This window comes from Cryptomeria japonica, chromosome 6, assembly GCF_030272615.1.
Source record: "Cryptomeria japonica chromosome 6, Sugi_1.0, whole genome shotgun sequence".
NCBI lineage: Eukaryota > Viridiplantae > Streptophyta > Pinopsida > Cupressales > Cupressaceae > Cryptomeria > Cryptomeria japonica.
Window position 1 is genome coordinate 51,303,561 of NC_081410.1, and position 22,988 is coordinate 51,326,548.

Sequence of the window (22,988 nt, forward strand, 5' to 3'; positions counted from 1 at the left end):
ACATGAAAGTTTTCAAACAATAAATCTCTATGATTTACCATGGAGACATAATCTTTCGAGTTAGTCTCATTTGCCTTCAATTCAACTTATATCTTGAGATCACATCAAGTTTATCCCTAGGTTTAAGTTTGATATAAAAATGTAAGAGCCTTCACCATAACCCTAGATCTTATATATACAATTACAATTTTACTAAAAAAATCATCTCAATGTGCATGTATTAGGTAGCTAAAACAAAATGTTAGAATTTCCTTTGGAGGCACCATCAAAATTCAATTTGACTCAATTGAATTTGTGGAGAATCCAAATAACCTTATTTTTTAAGATAAAAGGCTTAGTTCTATCAATTCCATTTAGAAAAAAAATTGAATAATATATCTACTTTATAAGTATTGAATAATATATCTACAAAGATAATTAGATAAGACAAAATGATATAAATCATGAAACAAAACGCCCTAGCTTCTAAAGGTACATTGAACAGCCTACAAAATTTCGTGTTACTCTAAACAGCTAGATATGTAGACAAAATACTAGATCTAAACAATAACTTATTTGTAACTCCTAATTTATATATATCGGTGGGGACAGAGGAACATATTTGCAGTTAAAGAGTATGAAAGGAGCGTTCTCATCAACAAGATGCACTATAATTATTTACTTGGAAATATCCAACCAAATCTCCAATCACATTGAGGAGTCAGTAGGTATTTCTGTATATCGGGGGTAGTGTTGTTAGAATGTGGACTTTGACTGCTTTTGTTGCATTTAGTTCTATGCATAGTTTAGGATTGCCTGATTTTCCTCCTCACCAGATGCAATGGCATAGCTCCCATATAAATCGGTGAATGAAAAGCATGCTATTCTGGTAATATAGGTTCAAGTTATGTTTCTGATTAAGTTACTTACAGTAGTTATTGCATGAGTGGCTGAAGTTGAACCATCAACATTAGACAGTTCTACATTGCCTTCATATGTGCTTTCAAGATTTGGAGGGACATGCTATAACTATGTGCATAATTCAACAGACCCATCAATAACAATCATGGTATACCTCCTACTTAAAGATCTGTTACATGATAAATCCCAAGTGATACATTTCATTTGGCCAAAGGCCCAGCTTATATCTTGTGGATATGTTCACAGCTACAGAAAATTTCCCTTTAAACAGTACTGGGATGAGACTAAATAACTTTTGGGCCAACTAGTGTATCCACTAGTTTACATGATTTTCATGTGGGTACCTGTCAAGTTTTAAGTATATATTCTCCAATTTTTGTTTGATTGTATTTTGGATGGATTGTGCCTGAAAGTGATTTTTTTGGTTCCCAGAAGTGCCATTGAAGTTTGAACTGCTTGGCATATTGGTTTGGGAGAAGTTCCTGCTCTAAGGGGAGTAGTAGTATAAAAGCTGCGTTTCAATGGCTGAGAAGGATGGCAACCTTGAAATGATCAATAAAGAAGCTGTTGATTTGGTAAGCGTTTTTGCTTTTGCGAATAATGTGATTTAGTACTGCAGGCAATTTTGATCATTGATTTTGGAGAGTCTTAACTCCTTTGCCCATAAATTTACTTTGTTAAGGATTCTGTGGGAAGAGTATATTTTTCGGTTGTCTTGGTACCTACTGGGAATAAGTTTATCTTGTGGCATGTGCTTTCTTCATATTATAGGTCAAGCATATTCCACAAAATTTGGAAGTGCTTTAAATTGTTCTGCAGCATGTTTCAGACTTTTATCAGGAGGAATACCCACTAGAGATTTGTATTATCAGAAAGAGCACCCACTAGCAAAACCTGCATTAATACCAGAGGAATTCATAGAAAATACCTAGGCTAATCTTGTTTCATATAACCGAACAATCATTTGGTTGATTTTGAGTTGGTAAGGCTTAAGGCTCAAAGGCTAACCCTTGATTTTGCATCGTTAAGGCTTAAGGGTTATAACGATGAATAAAACCAAATCTAAGCTGAAAAGAAGACTCTCCGTAAAGGTAAATGTCTCTAACAGAAGCCAGGACTGTTCTGGTGATTTTAGGATTACGCGGTACACCTTATAGCAGGAGTAAGCAACCAGCTTGTAGACAATAAATCCCAAGAGTCTTATTTCTGCTTAACCAGATTGACAATAGGATGGCGATCCTCGGCAGCCCTTGTTTGACATAACACCTTCCTGCTGCAATTCTATTACAAATTGAAATGAAGACCGACAATGTAAAACACATATTGACATACTGATTTCAATACTTTTGTAAATAATACTGGCAGGTTTATTTCAATAGTTTTGTAGATCTGACTCTCTAATTTTGAATATTTTGTTTGAAGGGCAATTTTTTAAGGTTTTAAAATTTTTGATTCGGTAATGAAGTGTTTATAAAGGCTAAGAATTTTTAGTGGGTTCCAATGCAGAAAAACATTTCCAGTAAGTGCTTGAATTTTTTTTTTTAAATTCTAAGATTTGTATTGGGTCTCAATGCAGGAAAACATACCCATTGAGGAGGTGTTTGAAAATCTCAGATGTACCAGGGCAGGTTTGACCTCCAACGAAGTGGACGAGCGGTTGAAGATATTTGGATTCAACAAGCTCGAAGAAAAGAAGGTAAGCCACTGTAAGGAAGAGGATGCTTCTTTTGCCTCTATGCTAGTGGATTATTACATTCTTTTTTAAGAGTCATCAGCTTTGTCAATGCTTGGCTGCAGGAAAGTAAGATTCTGAAATTTTTGGGCTTCATGTGGAATCCCTTATCATGGGTTATGGAAGCTGCAGCAATTATGGCCATTGCCTTGGCAAATGGAGGAGTATGTTTGGAGTTCATTATTGCCCGTTTTTGTCATCGTAATTTTATGTGTGTGTTTTTCTTGGAATTTGGAAATTTTGTTCATGTTTTGTGGGTTATATTGCATGGTTGGTTTGCAGGGGAAGCCTCCTGATTGGCAAGATTTTGTTGGTATCATAACATTGCTCGTCATCAACTCCACTATAAGTTTTATTGAAGAGAATAATGCTGGCAATGCAGCTGCATCATTAATGGCCCGGTTGGCTCCAAAAGCAAAGGTCCGTCCTTGTTCCAAAACCTACAGCTTTCGCATATTATAAAGTTTTTGTTTCCCCTTCTTAGGTAGTTCTGAACTCCATATTTTCAATTCAGGTTCTAAGAGATGGTCGTTGGAGTGAAGAAGATGCTGCCTGCCTGGTTCCTGGAGACATAGTTAGCATTAAACTTGGAGATATCGTTCCTGCAGACGCTCGACTGCTTGAAGGAGACCCTTTAAAGATTGACCAGGTTCTATATTGTATTTAATTATCATGATATCTAAATTGATCAGTGCCCTGATGGAATTTCGATTCACATGCCTGTCTTCTGATGACAGTCTGCACTAACTGGAGAATCACTGCCCGTGACCAAGAATCCTGGCGACGGGGTTTATTCAGGATCAACTTGCAAGCAAGGTGAAATTGAAGCTGTGATTATAGCTACCGGTGTTCACACCTTTTTTGGTAAAGCTGCCCATCTTGTAGACACTACAAATAATGTGGGACATTTTCAAAAGGTCAGTAATTTGTTCCAAGGGAATTTGATGTTCAGAGGTTATTTGTACTCAAATTGTTATTTCATTTGATTTGCATGTGATCTTATGCAGAGTGTACCTTTTGTTGTATGTGGTTTCCAGGTTTTGACCGCAATTGGAAATTTTTGCATCTGTTCTATTGCAGTGGGCATGATAATTGAAATTGTAGTTCAATATCCAATTCAGCATCGGCCATATAGACCTGGAATTGATAATCTATTAGTGCTTCTAATTGGTGGGATTCCAATAGCAATGCCCACTGTTCTTTCTGTGACTATGGCCATTGGTTCCCATCGCCTTGCTCAACAGGTCACCTGAGATAATGTTACATCCTGTTCTTTTCTGCATTTTGACGTTAAGACATTGCCATAATTCTAAGATGAAGACCTATATGTATGACTTAATACTCTGTTTCCAATTTTAAGTTAAATGGAGTGAATAGCTGTATCTGCTTTGATTTTTACAGGGTGCTATTACAAAAAGGATGACTGCTATTGAGGAAATGGCTGGGATGGATGTGCTGTGCAGTGATAAAACGGGAACATTAACACTTAACAGGCTTACTGTGGACAAGAATCTGATTGAGGTCAGACACCCACCATGTCCTAATGCTTGAACTCTTCTGTGAATATCTAGAACAGAAATCAAACTGCTCATTATTGTTTTGGCAGGTATTTGCAAAAGGAGTTGATAAGGATACAGTGGTTTTGATGGCTGCCAGAGCATCCAGAACAGAAAACCAAGATGCCATCGATGCAGCTATTGTTGGGATTCTTGCTGATCCGAAAGAGGTAAATAGATTTAGCATAAAGGATGTGCCAAAATTCTACTATAAGTCCCTTTATCGTTGTACTGATTTTCTTTACTTATTTTGTTACTGCATGGCCAAAGGCAAGGGCAGGCATTCAAGAGGTTCATTTTCTTCCTTTCAACCCAACTGACAAACGGACAGCACTCACTTACATTGATGGTCAAGGCAAAATGCATAGAGTTAGCAAAGGTGCACCTGAGCAGGTATCATTTACACACTTCTTTTTTCCTATTGGCTTTTTTCTCTTAATGCAGAGAATTAGATAAATTTGCTCATTCCTTAAATGAATCTCGTGGGGTCTCCAGATCCTCAACCTGGCACACAACAAACCAGAAATTGAGCACAGAGTTCATACTATAATTGATAAGTTTGCTGAGCGTGGACTTCGATCTCTTGCAGTTGCATATCAGGTTAGTAAATTCAGCCTTGTGTTTTCGGTTTCGGTTTCCTTTTTAGTATTTTCTAGCTCAGCATTTTTCTTTCTGTAATTTTAAAATTTTCCAGGAAGTCCCTGACGGTAAGAAGGAAAGTCCAGGAGGACCCTGGCAGTTTGTTGGTCTTATGCCCCTCTTTGATCCTCCACGCCATGATAGTGCAGACACAATCAGAAGGGCTCTTAACCTGGGTGTCAGTGTTAAAATGATTACAGGTATGGCTGCTTCCATGACAACAATGTTTTACATGTATTCATGTGACTGGGAGTGTAATGATTGTTTAAACACATAAAAACGAAATGATTTATTTTTGTTTCAAAAATTCATCAGGAGATCAGCTAGCTATAGCCAAGGAAACAGGGCGTCGATTGGGTATGGGTACAAATATGTACCCATCTTCATCTCTGCTAGGCCAGTCCAAAGATGAAACAATTGAAGCTTTACCAGTGGATGATTTGATTGAAAAGGCTGATGGTTTTGCTGGTGTCTTCCCTGGTATTAATTCTGTTACTTCCATTTCCTTTTTATTTTTATTTTGAGCCATTTAAATTGACGAAGTACTGCTGCTAGGTATAGCTTCCTAGAACGTAAGAAGCAACCAGTTCCTTAGACTTAATGCATTAAGCACAACTCAGCACCTAGAGATGCACTATTTATATTTCTTTCTTGGAATGCCTCCCAAGGATACTAAAGAAGTTGGGGATATTATGTTTTGACATTTCAAGCTTGTTCAATCCGTAGCTTTTATTAAACAAGCTTCAGAGAAATTGCGTAAAAAAGGTTAATGATTTATGATGATGCTGAAGTTAAAAGCAGCTAATCTGCATACTTTCTATTTGTAAGTTTTGAAGGTTTAGCTTGAGTATTACCAAAAGTCTTTTTGTTTTGATTCCTTTGTCAATACTGAATTCAGAGCACAAATATGAGATAGTGAGACGACTGCAAGCAAGAAAGCATATATGTGGAATGACAGGGGATGGTGTAAATGATGCACCAGCACTTAAAAAGGCAGATATTGGAATTGCTGTGGCAGATGCTACTGATGCAGCTCGGAGTGCTTCTGATATTGTTCTCACAGAGCCAGGACTAAGTGTTATAATCAGTGCTGTGTTAACGAGTCGTTCAATCTTTCAACGAATGAAGAATTATACTGTAAGAAAAATATTATTTTAGTTGCATTGAGCTTAGTATGAGGAAACGCCTACCAGGCTTTATAGTATGTATAAATTATGATATATGAAAGTAACTTACAGTATAAAGATTAATACATTCTAAAGATTAGATAACCATTTTTATAATCTAAATCTATTTCGAAATTAATAATAGTCACTGTATTATCTTTTAAGAATCACTACAGTTACAATTTCTAATATTTAACTGCAACTTCTCATGTCACGCAGATATACGCTGTGTCCATAACAATACGTATTGTGGTGAGTATAAATATCATGTTGTATTGGTAAACTTAGATAAGAAAATCTCCAATTATTTTCTCATTATATCAATATGCATGATGTCATAATCTATACTCTATTTTATCTTAACATGCAAATATCTATTTGGACATTTGTGAAACAGCTTGGTTTCATGCTTCTGGCATTGATATGGAAATTTGACTTTCCACCATTCATGGTATTGATAATCGCCATATTAAATGATGGTGAGTGTTTCCTATTTGGGTAAATAAAGTAATTGAGAAAATACAATAATCAATCTATTGGAATACAAACTTTATTAGTTCTTCTCTTACTACTGTCACTGTGTGTACCACTTGAGCAGGGACTATAATGACCATTTCCAAAGACAGGGTGAAACCATCACCTCTGCCTGACAGCTGGAAACTTTCAGAGATTTTTGCCACAGGGATTATCATTGGCAGTTACCTAGCAATGATGACTGTCATATTCTTTTGGGCAGCCTTCAAGACAGATTTCTTTCCAGTAAATATAATCTCCTATTTAGTTTTCAAATCATAATTAAACTTGTTTATGGTGATTCAATAAGGAACAAAAATCTTGATAATTGATTTGTTGTGCTGATTAGATTTCTCTTGTAAATTTTTCACAGAGAACATTTGGTGTTTCAAATCTTCATATTCCTAGTGAAGAAAATACTCGAAAATTGAGTGCTGCAGTCTATCTTCAAGTGAGCACTATAAGCCAGGCTCTTATATTTGTGACAAGGTCTCGAACTTGGTCTTTTCTAGAGCGACCTGGCCTGTTGCTTCTAGGTGCATTTTTCATCGCTCAGCTGGTGGGTATTGATTCCGACATGCCAAGTCTCATCCTTAAACCATTTTGCAAATCTTTAAGGATTTTTTCTTGACTTTTATAAATAAGTCCTTATTTTGTTGTTATGTTTGCTCAAAATAGTGTTGTAGCACAATCAGAATCCCTATTACTCTTCTGGTTGCTGGTGGACATTCGTGTTCATTTCAATTAGTTTTTCATTAGCTTTTTTATCTTCATTAAATAAACCTTTTGCTAATGATTTTTGTTGTTATGATTTGGCAGATTGCAACATTGATTGCAGTTTATGCAAACTGGGGATTTGCTGCAATAGAGGGCATGGGGTGGGGCTGGGCTGGTGTTGTATGGCTTTACAACATAATCTTCTACTTCCCACTAGATCTTATCAAGTTTGCAATTAGATATGCCATCAGTGGAAAGGCTTGGGATTTGCTTATTGAGCAAAGAGTATGTGAACTAAAATACTCTAACTCATATGTTATATCATCTGCTGCAATCAAGACAACTTGGCCGCCTCTGACATACTAATTTATTCATCATCTTGTTTCAGATTGCCTTCACCACCCAAAAGGATTTTGGCAAAGAAGCCAGAGAAATAAAATGGGCCCATGCTCAAAGGACTTTGCATGGATTGCAGCCTCCAGATACTAAAATGTTTGGTGACAGGAACAGCTTCAGAGAGCTCAATCAGATGGCTGAAGAGGCAAAAAGACGTGCTGAGATTGCAAGGTAAGATCTTAAGATCATGGCCTTTTTGTTCTTTGGTCGATCATTATTCTGCACATTTTGAAAACTTCTATACTCTAATATTTGTTATTTGAACTTGATGTTTACAGGTTGAGAGAATTACATACTCTGAAAGGGCATGTTGAGTCTGTTGTAAAGCTCAAGGGATTGGATATTGAAACAATTCAGCAATCTTACACTGTTTGAGAGATGCCGGTTCTACCTTAGTCTGCTACAGCCTACACTGTATTACTATGTTAGCAACATTTGGGTACCCACCCCTACATAACAAATGTTTTTAGCCCAAGTGGAGAAGTTAGAAAATAGTGAAAATTATATCTAGTCGTACAGAGTTTTATGTTATTTTCCTTGAGAGGACATAATCAACGATGTATATGAAATCTTTGCTTTTCATTAATAAGAAGCTAAATGATTTTCATATTCGGTGGCAAGTGGTTTATAATCACAAGTTGAAATGGCCAAAAACTGATAGCTTGACACAATCTGAACTGTTGGAATCCTCATTAATAAGAAGCTAAATGATTTTCATAATCGGTAGCAAGTGGTTTATAATCACAAGTTGAAATGGCCAAAAACTGATAGCTTGACACACTCTGAACTGTTTGAAACCAACCATGGAGCGTAATTAGAGGATATATACATCGAATATGATATAATTGAAGAGGTAACATTTTGCATTGATGAATCAGTTGCTTGTGAGGATCAACAAAATCTTATGATTGTAATTGTTTAATAGGCTTACACAAGCATAGTTGTCTTGTACCAAGGAATAGCTCTGTGTGAATCTTATGTAAGTTAAATCCTCGATTAGTTTGCTCAGTGCTATGGATGTTGGCCTTACACTTTTTACTTCAAAATGCTGTCTTTTTTATGTTTTGAGTGTTTATCAAATTCACTTCTTTTCTGGTTTAAGATTTGCATTATGTTTAAGATTATAGATTCTCTACAGCAACATTTGCACCACATTAGATGACAACCTTAAGACACTCTTGTATATGACTTGTATTAATGTAGAAAGATCTTTGTCAAAGCTAGTGGTGGTCATTCTTGGTAAATTATATCTTTGTACCCCAAAAAAATTTAGAACCCTTAGGTTTCCTTTTTGTTAAATGTAAAACTCATGCTCAATTGGCAATTTTGAACTCTTCTCCATTGGAGCTCGATGGATTTAAACATGTTATTTGCTGTTTGAATCCAAACCTTGTGTGCTTTGTGCCACCTACTATTTTGAAAGAGGTTTGTATCATATTATATGGTCTTCCATAGAGTATTGGTCTAAGGAAATTATGGAGTGCATAAAGGAAGGATTTAGTGGCCTATTTGGAATAATTCCTTATGTGTCCCTTTTGCATGTTGTTTATGCTCACATTAAGAATATCCCTTTTCTAAAGAGCATGTGCCTTTCCTCCCTATCTAGACCTTTTTTTCAAGAGGTGGAATAGAAGGTCTCCCTTTTAGATGCTATTCTTTTTAGAAGATTTAAAATATTGTATGCTTTTGCTTTTTTAAATCTCCTTCCCTCAAACCTATTACCTATTCTCAAGGGTTTTGTTTGGAGGGAAAAGGGAATTTCTAAGCTTAATAAAGACTCTCTTTTAAAAACATCATTAATGTTTCTTTTTGGGGTACTCACTTTGGTTTGGAAGTTTTTCAAAATAATTGTGCTTTTTAGAAAGGAAAATTATCAATACTTTATAAAGACATAGAGGTTGTAAGTTTGAGTGGCTCTCTAATTTGAAGTGTGGCTCCTCTTCCAAACTTTCCCTCTATGGAGTTTTATAATAAGAATATTTTCAAGATGGTCAATATATTACAATTTTTGGACCTTGATTGTGTCTCGGATTATCTAGCGGAGGATGGGAGTGTTTCTTCAAAGGTGTTGTCTATCTTGTAGTGCTTGAATGGGGAGAAACTTCTTGGATTTACAAAAATATTGAAGAATTGAGGGTTTTACAATAAACACTTGACCCTAAGGATTCAAGTTTCAAATGGTTAAGAAGAAAAAGGGAAAAAATACAAATCACAAATCTAAAAGTATCAACATGTGTGAACTTGGATGTAGGCTATTGTTAGTCCTATGAGGATCCGGTTAATACTGAGAGGGGGGGTGAATCAGTATTAAGACCAATTGAAACTTTAACTCAAAAAATAAACTTATCTTAGACCTTAAATCATTTAACAAATAACTCAACTTCTGTAATCAGATCTAATAACCTCTTTATCAGATTTGCTTAACACATTCAATCAAATCACTTACCAATACTTTCACCACCAAAGTAATCATATAAACTTGATCATTTACCAACTCAATAACCTTATCAATAAAATCAAAAACTTTCTCAAACAACTTCTTATCACTACCAGTAACCTCTGATAAAACATCATAACCAGTGTCTTTGTAATAACCCACTTAACTAGACCCAAAAATTTCTACTAATTTTTTTATATATATAAATATTGATTTCTTATTCTTACTTATTCCTAATTGTGTTTGATTTAATTGCATACTCTAGTACATCTATCCAACCGGGATAGGCATCCATCCAACCGGGATGGGCATCTAACCATACGGGTTAGGCATCTATCCCTACGGGTCTAGGCATCTAACCATACGGGTTAGACATCTGTCCATATGGGACAAGAGGTATCATCTATCCAATCTCGGATAGGCATCTACTCAAATGGAGTAGGCATCTATTAATAAGAATAGGAAATGCTCTGGCCAAAGACTTTAGACTCATCGAGACCATCTGGGTCCTGAGTCACTCTCTAAAGACTACACTCCCTTAGCAGGAATGCACCGAGGTCATTGTCTTTAGGAGTATATTAAAATAATTAATAAACAAGCTTGAGTTCCACCTCGGAATTTGGCCTAAAGCCTCGGGAAGTCAAGCGAATCCATACGGGATTCATTCTGAGTATGCATTGAATTAATTTTAACCTTCCAATTAGCATTATTTGTACCCTATGATTAAAAGACCAAGGAGATTTGAGAACCAACTACTCACCCATAACCAAAACCTGATCACCATCCCTGAGCGCCTGAGTACAAGGGACAACTCCTTCCCTAGACTGCCTACATACCCATTTCGGCATGGGGTCAAGGCGTAAAGTATGTAGTTCTGGTTTCTAACTATGGTTTAATGTAAACTATTTGGTGGGTACGCAACCCTTTCTAGGGTCAATGTCCTAGACAGTTTCTTTGCGGTTGCTACCCACGATGGTAGCTCCAAAGTAAAAAGGCTCAAGGTGGCCTCATGCTTGTGGCCTAAACAATTAGGTCCTATTTCCTATTAAATACGTCACCCTTAATCTATTATCATCCACTGAAATCATCAGGATAAAATAAATTTCCAAGATCATAACACAACCAAACCCTAATGGGGTTTTCTAAGGTTTAACTGAGCGGATGTAAATTCATTTAATATTTTATATTTTTAGATTATTGATCTAAGACCCACCCCTTGGATTTTAACTTCCAAATTACCCTTATTTTTCCCTGACGATTTAGAGGGACGATGCCACAGACGTTGTTGTTGCAGCTTTATTAGGCGTTAAGTGCAGTAGTTCAACACAACGACATTACTTGTAAGCGTGACCCAAAGGCACCATAGATACCGAATGCTACTAAGGTTCTGTGAGAGTTGAGAAATAAAACACCACAGGAGCCCAAATGATCTCTGCAAGCTGAATACACTTGTTACAAGGAGAAACAAGGAAGCAACAGAGAAAAACATAAACATAGGAAAATGCTCAAGAATATGAGAGCTTTGTATTCACAAAAATGTGTAATAGAATAATGATACAAAAGAAAGAATTCAACCTCTAATAGGTCAAAAAACCCTAAAAGGGAAAACCCTAGGTTTGCACATAATAATTAATAAAAGAATTAATTATTATGCACCTAATGTTAGCTTAAGTGTAAAAGAGATAAAGGGGAACTTAATTAATTAAACAAATGTCGTTTAATTAATCAAGTAAAGACCCGATTACTCTAACACCCCCCCTTAAGCTAGACTTAGGGAGAAGCTAAAACCTAGAACAACTATTGAAAGCAGGAAAGATGGGTCTTGACAACAAGGCCTGATCAGGTACCTAAATACAAGGAAACCTCTATGAAATGGAGAAAAAGGAAAATACCCAGTGGGAAAAAACTCCTCTCCAGAAAGAGATAAAAGAACATGCTAAAAGAAATATGAAGGAAGGAAGGCCTCATAAAGACCCCCCATGGACAACTTCCTTCACCCCAAGCATAGAGCACAACTGAAGATAGCGCGGCGATGCAAAAGGTTTCGTGAAGATATTTGCAACCTGCTCAGTAGTGGGAATGTACTCCAAAATGAGAGAATCATCCTGAATCAATTGGCGGATGAAATGCATGTGAAGCTCAATGTGCTTCATCCATTGATGCTCCACCGAGTTGCAAGAAATGTGAATAGCACTCTAATTGTCACACCAAAGAATAGTGGGAGTATCGGGATGAAAACCAAACTCAGTCATCAACTGTCGAAGCCATAAGATCTCTTGACTTGCAAGCACAACAGTTCGGTACTCAGCCTCTGTAGATGATAATGCATGAGTAGTCTGCTTCTTGCAAGACCATGTGATAGGACCAGAGCCAAGATAGAAAACAAAGCCAGAAGTAGACTTCCGATCATTGACATCACCAGCTCAATCTAAGTCAGTGTAGCCAACAATGTGAGATTCCCCTAATGTGTAGTGAATGTCATGAGAAATAGAGCCCTGAATGTACCACAAAATACTTTTGACAACTTGCCAATGACTCTCATGAGGATCATGGGAGAATTGAGAGACAAGGCTAACTTCAAAGGAAAGGTCAGGACGAGTGTGTGTCAGGTACAACAAACTGCCAACCAACTGCTTGTAAAGTGTAGAATCTACTGAAGGAGTGGGGCAAGTAGTAATTAAAAGAACCCCTGACTAAAAAGGAGTGGGGGCAGGCTTGCAATCAAGCATTCCAAAGCGCTGAAGCATGTCAAGAGCATACTTCTGCTGGTAAATGAAGATCTCATCAAAAGACCGAATCACCTGAAGACTAAGAAAATAGTGCAAAGACCAAGATCTATCATCTCAAACTGGTCCATCAAAGCTCGCTGAACATGTTGAATCATAGAGGATGAGCTACCTGTGATGAGGAGATCATCAACATATAGCACGAGAATCAAGATGTCACCCTCAAGATGTTGAATGTACACTATGTGATCGGAATGACAACGTGTGAAACCAATGGAGAGCAAGAAAGAGTCCATCTTCTCATACCAAGCCCGAGGAGCCTGTTCGAGACCATACAATGAACGTCGAAGTCTGCAAACCAAAGAACTGTCCTGCACAAATCCCCGAGGCTGCTCCATATAGATTTCCTCCTATAGGTCTCCATGCAAGAAAGCACTCTTCACATCCATCTGAAAAATGGGCCATCCCTTAGAAGCTACAAGGGATAGTACAAAGCGAATAGAGTTCATCTTGGCAATAGGGGCAAATGTCTTGGAATAATCAATACCCTCAACCTGCGAGAAACCCTTCGCAACAAGATAGGCTTTGTACTTATCAATCGAACCATCAGCAACATACTTGGTGTGATACAACCATCGGCACCGAACCATCTTTATGCCCTTAGGAAGCAGACAAAGATCCCAAGTATTATTCCTCATCAAAGAAGAATACTCCTCATCCATAGCACAATCCCACTTAGGGTGTCCTATTGACTCTGAAAACTTCTGAGGATCATCTGAAATGGCATGAATCAAAAGACTAGAACCCGCAATATGAGAACATGTACGATGAGTATCTGAAGGATCACCGGCCATAGATCTTGCCGCCTCAACAGTAAAGAGAGACCACTTGGGCATCTAAGGTGGAGCAGGTGGAGGGGGAGATGGTGGATCATCAGCAGCATCATCAGAATCATCCTCAAAATGATCCTGAAGAGATGCAGTGGGAGAAGTAGGAAGAGGGGTAGACATTAGAGACAAGGTATCCACTATGGGAAGGCACTCATCAAACTGAACATCCCGTCGAAATAGGACCTCTCTAGAATCAGGATCAAACAACTTGTACGCCTTAACATCCTCACAGTAGCCAACAAAAATGAGGGGTCGGCTCTTTTTCTCCATTTCTCTCCTCTAAGCATCTTGAATAAATGCTCATGCCTCACTTCCAAATACTCGAAAAAAAGAAACATTAGGCTTGTCATGAGATCAAGCCTTCTCAGGAGTCATATGTCGAATCGCTTTGTGAGGCATCTGATTCTGAATGTAGTTGGCACAATTGACTGCCTCAACCCAAAAGGTCGAATCCATGGACCTAGACTGAATCATACAATTCGCCATCTCCCGTAAAGTCATTTTCTTTCTCTCAATGACACCATTCTACTAAGGGGTGTAGGGAACAGTAAACTGATGTTGTAAACCATGCTTAGTGCAAAAATATCTGAAAGCCTGATTCACATACTCCCCCCCATTATCTGTATGTATCCATCGAATAGAACAACCAAACTGCTTCTCTACAAATATTTTGAAGATTCAAAATGAATCAAAGACATCAAACTTGTACTTAAGAAAGTACTCCCATGTGCGTCTGGAGAAGTCATCAATAAATGCGAGTACATACTTGGCCCTAGAAAAAGGAGTAGGGAATGACATGAGGTCACTGTGAATCAACTCCAAAGGTGCCAAAGCACGAGGGGCTCTTCCCTTCGGAAAGGGATCCCTGTGACGCTTGCCAAGCACACAACCATGACAAACACCATCAGTGTAGGAAATCTATGGGAGCCCAAGAACAAGTGCCTGTGTACTCATCTACTGAGGATATCTGTAATTGACATGGCCCAAGCGCTCATGCCAAAGCTTACTCACTGAATCTGCATGTTCTCTAAGAGATTAACCTATACCCGCAAAGGGCTCAAATCCATCAAATCTATAAAGACAAGATGCAGTATCAACACTCCTAGTAGCCACAACCAGATCATAGTCATGGAGGTCCCGAATAACCACATCATGTGGTGAGAACTCAACTGTCTTATTAAAGCCAGAATGGCAAATCTGATATGCCAGGAACAACCAGAACATCCTGCAGAGTACCCCCATCCAAGGAGACAGAACCTGAACCCAAGATTGAAAGCTGAACAGAGTCACCCACTACAATCTATGAAGTACCACAAGAGGCAAGAGAAGTAACCAACTGTTGAGTGTGAGTCATATGGTGAGAAGCACCAGAATCTAAAATCCAAGTGGACCCATAGGTCGAAGCTCGAGCAGTGAGAGAATGACCTTTCTTTGTGGAAGGAGAAGATACCTGAGGTGAGGAGATGTGATGTTGTTGCATGGCTTCCTCTAAAGCCTCTAATCATTTCCAACACCTGGAAACTGGATGTCCTTCCTTACCACAAAAACTACAAGTATCTCATGATTTCTTCTTAGTCTTGGAGGAAGACTCACCAGACTGCGAAGATTTCCCTTGTTTCAGATTAAATGGTGGTTTAGAATCAGACTTAGGAGGTGGCTTGGAGGAATGCTCACTACCTACAGAATTCTTCTTTGGCTTTGGTTTCTGCTTTTGCTTCTCCTTAGATGACTGAGCAACCAATGTTTTGTTCTTGGACCCTAAGAGCATGTCCAGTTGAGAAAGGTGAGACTGCTCACGAGACAAACGCTCACAAAACACATCAAAGGTAGGCATGGTAAAATGAGCACCCAAGCCATCCATGGTGGAGTAGAAAGTAGAGGCAAAAAACTGAAAAAGGACCCCAAAGCTTCGAAAGGATCAAGTGAATGCACTCCAAGTCTATCTTGATCTTTCCACACCCCTAGAGAACAAATCTGGTATTCTTGAATTTGTTCAAAAAATCCTCAATGGTGGGAAAGGAATCAGGTGACAAGGAAACCAACTCTGCCTAAATCTGTAATGCTTGGATCTCATTAACTCTCTCGAAGAGAGTCTCAAACTTCAACCACATAGTGCGAGGAGTGAGCAAAGCATCAAGGTGAAACAGAAGGCCATCGGAAACATGTAATGAGAGAAAACCCATGCCTCATCCATCTTGTTTCTATGTTGAAGAATCTCAAAAGGACGCTGCAACAGAGGTTGAACCTCATCCAAACAAGACCACAACCCTCATGCCCGAGAAGCCACGTGATGTGAGGCTTCTAGGTGTGATAGTTGTGTGATGTCAACAACTCAACTGAAGAGTCTGCCATGAAACTCTACACCTGTACCTGCTTGTGTTTTTTATTATTATGTGATCTTTCAGAATAGACAGAATATACAGAAGAGTTTGTTTGTTTTGAGAGTTTTGGTGTCCTAGATTTCTGATATAAATGATAGAAAGCAAGAAAAAAACACCCCCCACAAGAGATAAACCCAAACCCTAGTACATACTGGTGAGAATGAAGCAGTGCATAAGCAAAATAATTCAAACTGAAATCTCATGTACTTGATGAAATATATGAGAAACAAGATCACATATCTGAATAGAGCATGCTGAGAGATTTCCAACGCCTATTCATTTTTGAAAAATGAAGTCCATTTGCACACTCTACAGCCCCAGAAGTGTAGAAAAGTGACCCCACTTTGACTAGAAAAAAGTACACTCAAACAGAAAAACTGAAAAACAATTTCAATATCATGAGGTCCAGCTCGGAACCAGCTTTCCGACGCCTATTTTTTTTTGAAAAAACAACTTCGTATGCTCAAGATATGAAGAAAAAACCAACCCCCCCTTCAAAGGAAAGAAAGAGACTGTCTGGTGGTAGGGTTGGGTGGAGGTGGCCCGGGGGTGGCGCTTCGGTGGCGGAGCAGGCGGCGTAGGGGCGACGGTCGGGCCGCAACGGCGGGCGGAGGTCGGCGGGGAAGAAACTGTCGGTAAGGGTGAGGAGGTCGGCGGCGGCGGGGCCCGACTGTTAGTGCCGACGGCCACAATATGGGCTTGTTGCAGGGCAAGGGGCCCATAGTACCCTGCATACTGTGGATTGACCCAAGAAAAACAAAAAAACTTTTAATAAATTTGTTGAATGATTTTTTTTTTTTTTTTTAAAGAAAAACAAATTTCAGCTTGCATGCCGTAAAAAGGCAAAAAATTGATTTTTTTTAAATTTCTCGAACTACGTGCTAGGGTCATACGCCCTGGTACATAACAAAAAAAATACCCCCAGAGGCTCAGGTGTCAAAAATGATCAAGCTTTATATGACCATAGGGGTTTTGGGGCCTTCTGAGCACGATGGTGAGGTCCGTTTAGGCCCAAAATGCTCAGAAAAAAGGCCTATCCCTATGTGCACAAAAAAACTTTTGAAACCCCAAATCTGCTTCCAATGCAAAAAAAAACTCAAAACAAGAACAGGTAGCTATAGATTCGAAGCTCTGATACCATGTGAGAGTTGAGAAATACAACACCACAAGAGCCCAAATGATCTCTGCAAGCTGAATAAACCTGTTACAAGGAGAAACAAGGAAGCAATAAAGAAAAACATAAACATAGGAAAATGTTCAAGAATATGAGAGCTCTATATTCACAAAAATGTGTAATAGAATAATGATACAAAAGAAAGAATTCAACCTCTAATAGGTCAAAAAACCCTAAAAGGGAAAACCCTAGGCTTGCACATAATAATTAATAAAAGAATTAATTATTATGCACCTAATGTTAGCTTAAGTGTAAAAGAGATAAAGGGGAACTCAATTAATTAAACAAATGTCGTTTAATTAATCAAGTAAAGACCCGATCACTCTAACAGGTTCTTGGTTTCAACTCCTCTTGTTTAGTTGTCTATCTAAGAATTTAACTATAAATTCATGAAATCATAAATAAACATTATACGAAAACAACTATGAAAAGAAATTATTACATGCAAGGAGTTACTACTTGGAATTAAAAACTGAGATATAAGTATTACCTGCTAAACAATCCAACCATTTTGGAAATAGTATTTTCTTGAAAGAAAATTAAAATTGTAAAACTTGAACTATATACATGAAAGTACTAATCTCTTGAAAACTATGATACTTATAGGAGATAGCTTACAAAAATGACCATTACACTTTAATTATGAATCCTAAAACCTGAAAGGTACTAAATTGTTTGAAAGAAAATTAAATGATTAAATAATAAAACTTTGGAAAAGAATTTAAGATTAACTTGTTGAAGAGAAAAACTATTTAATAATAAGCTTGAGAATAACCACATTATTGATGAACCAACTAATTCTTCCATTTGAAATAGCATAAATTTTATCTTTAATTATTTTCTACAAATCATAACCTTACGTAAATATGAATGAATTGCTTGAAACATAATTAAATGATTAAATAGCAAGACTTTGGAAAATAGTTTAGCATTTATCAAACTTAACATACTATACCATAATTTAAATAATTTGAAGGAACTTACATTTCATTTAATAATAAGAAAAACTTTTAATTAATAATAATTAATTTCATATGTTATTTGATCTCTTAATTACAATTCATCGTCAACATATTACTTATAAATAACTCCTTATCCATTTTTATCCCAAATATAAGGATTATATAGCATTTAAATAATTTTTAAAAGTAAAGTTTTATTTAAATAATTAGAGAGCACATGATAAGGTCAAAAGTAAACTTTACCTAGCTATCATCCAAATATGAAAAGAAATAAAATAATAAGTTGATTAAATCATTGGTTCAAAACTATAGGTGTAATTTAAAATTAAGGGTGTTAATATCTATTTATAAAATAAGCAATTAATTTAATATAATTATGATTAATTTTTATTCAAGAGAACATAACAAACAACCAATCAAATCAATAGTAAATTTACTATAATTGATTTTTATTTATTTTATCAAAATTTATGTTTATCAATAAAAAGATTACTTAATATTTGTCTTAAATAAAATTGCCTCACAAAAATGTTATCTTAAATACCCTCTTACAATTAAATTTAAATATGAAGGAAATAATTTCCTTTTTATTTTAATGAATAAAAAAATTAAGGAAGCAATCTCAACCCTTAGATTAGATTAATCTTAGCCCTTAGATGTAGAGTTCACCCACAACCCTAAAATCTTTATACTAATACTAAAATTTAGGGTTTTTCTTCCATTTCATTGTCGTGAATCTTGGAGGAAGAATGGAGAAGAAGAATGCATATAGAAGACTTCTACAAAATCTACCATGCATGTCTATGAATTTGCAAACCTTTGTCATCAATCAACTTCCTATTTGATTAAAACCCATTTAACATTATAATTATTTCCACTCTTATTTGTTGGTTATATACAAATTGTGCAGATTTTGAAAACCCTTTTGCAAGGATTGAATGGTTGATTTAGTTGCAGATTATCAAGTTTAGTTTGTTTTTGTTTTTTTTTTGTTAAAGAAGGCTTTAAATTGTTTTTGTTTGTTTGTTTGTATGGTTCAATTTGAGGCCACAAAACAAACCTCTCTGGAGGCTATACAAAGCCCCTTTGGGGGCTGCAATCTTTTACAAGAAGTCACAGTCATAGACACCCCCCTCCTATAGGCTTGACATGCAATTTTTTAAATTTATTTGTCTAATGTTTTTCTTTTATTAAATTGTATTTTTTTTATTTTTTTATTTTACTAATTTATTTAATATTTCTATAATCACCCTTATTGATTTTGTTTGTTATTATTGTATCATATCATAAGCAAATGGTAATAAAAATTAAATTTTGTGCAGATCTAAGATTTATCAGATCTAATATTGTTTTCCTATACATATACATGTATATATATTCAACCACATAATGCTAATCACAACATTGACTTAATATTAAGATTACTAGAATTAATATACACATGTTCTTCTTCTTCTAAATATATATATACAATTTCAAATAGATAAATAAATAAATAATTACTTAAACACTTATGCAGTACATGAAATAAAAATAGATGTATACAATTTCACTATGATAACACCCTTTCATTCAATTTGTTTTTTTTGGGGGGGTTGGGGGGGGAGGGGGGGGGGGGGTGTTCAAAGATTAATTAATCTAAGGGAATACAATGTATTAGCTAATCATAGAGACTTTTTCACTTGCAATATATAAATTATTATGGATGTAAATTAGAAACATAAGAAGTTAAATTTACTTTTTAAGAAAGACGAGAAATGGAACCCTTATATTATTTAACCTCAAATTTGTTTCTATAAATTGATTATATTTGGCAATAATATTTTAGAATGAATTCATTATTTTATTTTCTCTATAAGAAATTAGAAAATAAAGAGAAGGGTTTCTAAAGGAAGATGTGAAATTAATTAATATTCAAATTCATTTGTAAATTTTATTTTAAAAAGAAAACTACTAGTTTATTGATAAAAAAATGGTAAGATATACACATCTATTCACACATGCACACATATTCCTTCTATCAAAATTTGAAACAAGATGGTTCATGCATATAGATTTTCTTATCAAAATCTGAAAACAAAAGAATGCAAAAACTCTATATTATGCGAATAAAAATCTCTCCCCTCTTCCTAAATTAAACAATATCAAAATCTTTCTCCTTTAAACTACCTAATTTTTCAAAGAAAAACAACATGCATGCTAATAAAAATCTCATTTTTGGAAGAAAAACATACAAGTATGGAAAAAGGGAACTTGGATCCACAAGATGAACCAAAATCTTATTGATGAATCGCCCCTTGTTCTCCCAACTAACCTTCTTCAATCCTCATCTTGTAAACTAGCAAGATCTTCTCCAAAACCTCTAAAAATTCCAACTCATACAATGCATAATGTCTACAAAATTCCTCCTACATCTAACATGATTTGAAAAAAAAAAATTCATGAGAATTTAAAAGACTACTTAATCACATAAAACAATCAACTCCCCTTTTTCGAACATCTAGTATTCAATAAATAGGAAAAGAGAGTAATTTCCCACTACAAAGAGAATTAAATGATTCACATATTTTTATTTTTTTTCCCCAAAAAATTTCATGCAAAAGTGGGGGTTACATGCATATTAAATTTGAATTTGAAATACTTTCATGCAAGACATCTTCTTTACATCTTGTCATAGTGGCGGTTACATTTGACTATGCAATTAAAAATCTGAAATTGAATTTCGCTTCTAGAATCTTCTTATTTCTCCTACACCATGTGCTCAATTAGAATATTGAGGAAATAAATAATTTCCAAGTAAATTATGACCTCACGAGTGTGTCACCACTATTTAATTCTTCTTTTAAAACTAATTTCATCCTTATTCAATTTCCATCTCCAACTAACTTTGCTCATAAAATTAATAATAATAATAATAATAATAATAATAATAGAAAGTCAAATCGAGGTCCAAAAAGAGGGTTATGACATCCTTCTCCCCTTAAATTGTGCATCATCCCGATGCACTAAATATAACCTTAAAAAGAGTTTTTTGAAAACATATAAGTCATCTCTTTTGTGTCTTCCCTTGTAGCATTCTTTCTTCATATTGATTCCATTGTACTTGCATTAATCAATCTCATTGTTGTGCAATTTATACTAGCACTTCTCCAAGACTCTGAATGGCCCTACTATTTTTCCCATCGATTCCTAGGAGGGTCATTCCTTGCTTCATCTAACCTTGGTGGGTAAGCTATCCCATTTCATTGATCATTTCTATTATAATTGTCCTTATTAGTATTGTATCCATCCCTTTGATTTTGATTAAGAGGTGGTCTCCTTTCCGATGAATTATTCTTATGATTCTTGTTGAATTTTGTGTTCCCCTTGAATTCTTGCATCCTTTTGAATTAATGATTCTCGTTAAAATTCTATCTTGTTGTTGCTAGAGCTTAAATTTTCTTTGTTTTTTAAAGATTTCTTGCAAGTACTTCCTTCATTCCTATGAGTCCATGCACATCGACTTCTATCCTTAAGTTGGTATTTAGCCCCACAAAAAAAATGAACTTTTTTATTTGACCCTTCTCATCTTTTGACACATAGGTATGTACTTTAACAATTTGGCGAACTTATTTCAATATTGTTGAACTGTCAAAGCCCCTTGGTGAAGATTATGGAATTATGCCGCCTTCTCATCGAAGAATAATTGTGATAGCCACCTTTTATGAAATGGTGAATAAATTGATCTCATGTGATTATATCCATATTATAATTATGTGTTCCTTATTATTAGTCCTCCAACTAGCTGCTTCCCATTAAGTAGATAGGAATCCAAAATGCCTTAGTTGTTTCTCTATATACACTAGTTCAAGGTATTTTCCAATCTTCAGCTCCACCAATTTTCTTCCCGTCAAACTTATGTGGGTTGATTTTCCTCAAATCCTTAGATAGCTCCTATATATATATATATCTTCCCTCCTATTATCCATCTTATTTCCTCAATCATTGCCAAAGTTCTCATTTTAGTCCTACTTAAATATTTTCAATATGATTCTTGATGTTATTCCTTTTCTCAGTTAATGTGTTGATTATAGCTTCGACTCTTGTTATTGATTCACTCCTTGTTCTTGTTGATTTCCATCATCTCTAACTTCTCTTGACTCCTTGTGGTGGTATGCTTTCCTCTACCACTTCCCTTGCTATCTAGGTTTACTTGAAATTTGAATTTCTTATTTAATTCTTGATTTAACATATAACAATTTATCTCTACTACTTCCAACTACTTCCAAGGTACTCTTTCAAGATTGCATAAATTGAAGTGAGCTCAAGGCCTAGACTTGAACCTTCACTCTGATACCACATGTAATAACCCACTTAACTAGACCCAAAAATTTCAATTGATTTTTTTTTAATATATAAATATTGATTTCTTATTCTTACTTATTCTTAATTTTGTTTGATTCAATCGCATATTCAGGTACATCTATCCAAATAGGATATGCATCCATCCAACCGGGATGGGCATCTATCCATACAGGTTAGGCATCTATCCATATGGGACTAGAAATCTAACCATACAGGTTAGGCATTTGTCCATAAGGGACAAAAGGTATCATCTATCCAATCTGGGATAGACATCTACTCAAATGGAGTAGGAATCTATTCGTAAGAATAGGAAATGCTTTGGCCAGAGATTTTAGAATCATCGGGACCATTCAAGTCCCGAGTCACTCTCTAAAGACTACACTCCCCTACTAGGAATGCACCAAGGTCGCCATCTTTAGGAGTATATAAAAATAATTATATAAATAAGCTTGAGC

At 35.9% G+C, this 22,988-nt stretch overlaps 1 protein-coding gene across 7 annotated transcripts; it reads left to right on the top strand.

Moving 5' to 3' along the window:
* Positions 1 to 687: 687 nt before the first annotated feature.
* Positions 688 to 8,226, top strand: LOC131079421 (plasma membrane ATPase 1). Of its 7 annotated transcripts, XM_059207141.1 has the most exons (23): positions 741 to 1,048; positions 1,147 to 1,236; positions 1,333 to 1,475; positions 2,477 to 2,596; positions 2,698 to 2,796; positions 2,915 to 3,052; positions 3,147 to 3,281; positions 3,370 to 3,549; positions 3,670 to 3,876; positions 4,034 to 4,153; positions 4,239 to 4,358; positions 4,459 to 4,581; positions 4,684 to 4,788; positions 4,883 to 5,027; positions 5,143 to 5,307; positions 5,726 to 5,964; positions 6,213 to 6,245; positions 6,391 to 6,472; positions 6,592 to 6,752; positions 6,880 to 7,065; positions 7,326 to 7,508; positions 7,612 to 7,790; positions 7,898 to 8,226. In XM_059207141.1, exons 3-23 carry the CDS (start codon positions 1,422 to 1,424, stop codon positions 7,992 to 7,994), a joined length of 2,871 nt encoding a protein of 956 aa, XP_059063124.1. In that variant the 5' UTR covers positions 741 to 1,048; positions 1,147 to 1,236; positions 1,333 to 1,421; the 3' UTR covers positions 7,995 to 8,226. The 7 variants fall into 7 exon arrangements, with proteins under 7 accessions (XP_059063127.1, XP_059063124.1, XP_057873350.2 ...); XM_059207144.1 differs by lacking the exons at positions 741 to 1,048; positions 1,147 to 1,236 and adding an exon at positions 688 to 703; XM_058017367.2 differs by having other exon boundaries at positions 741 to 1,236.
* The last annotated feature ends 14,762 nt before the right edge of the window (positions 8,227 to 22,988 follow it).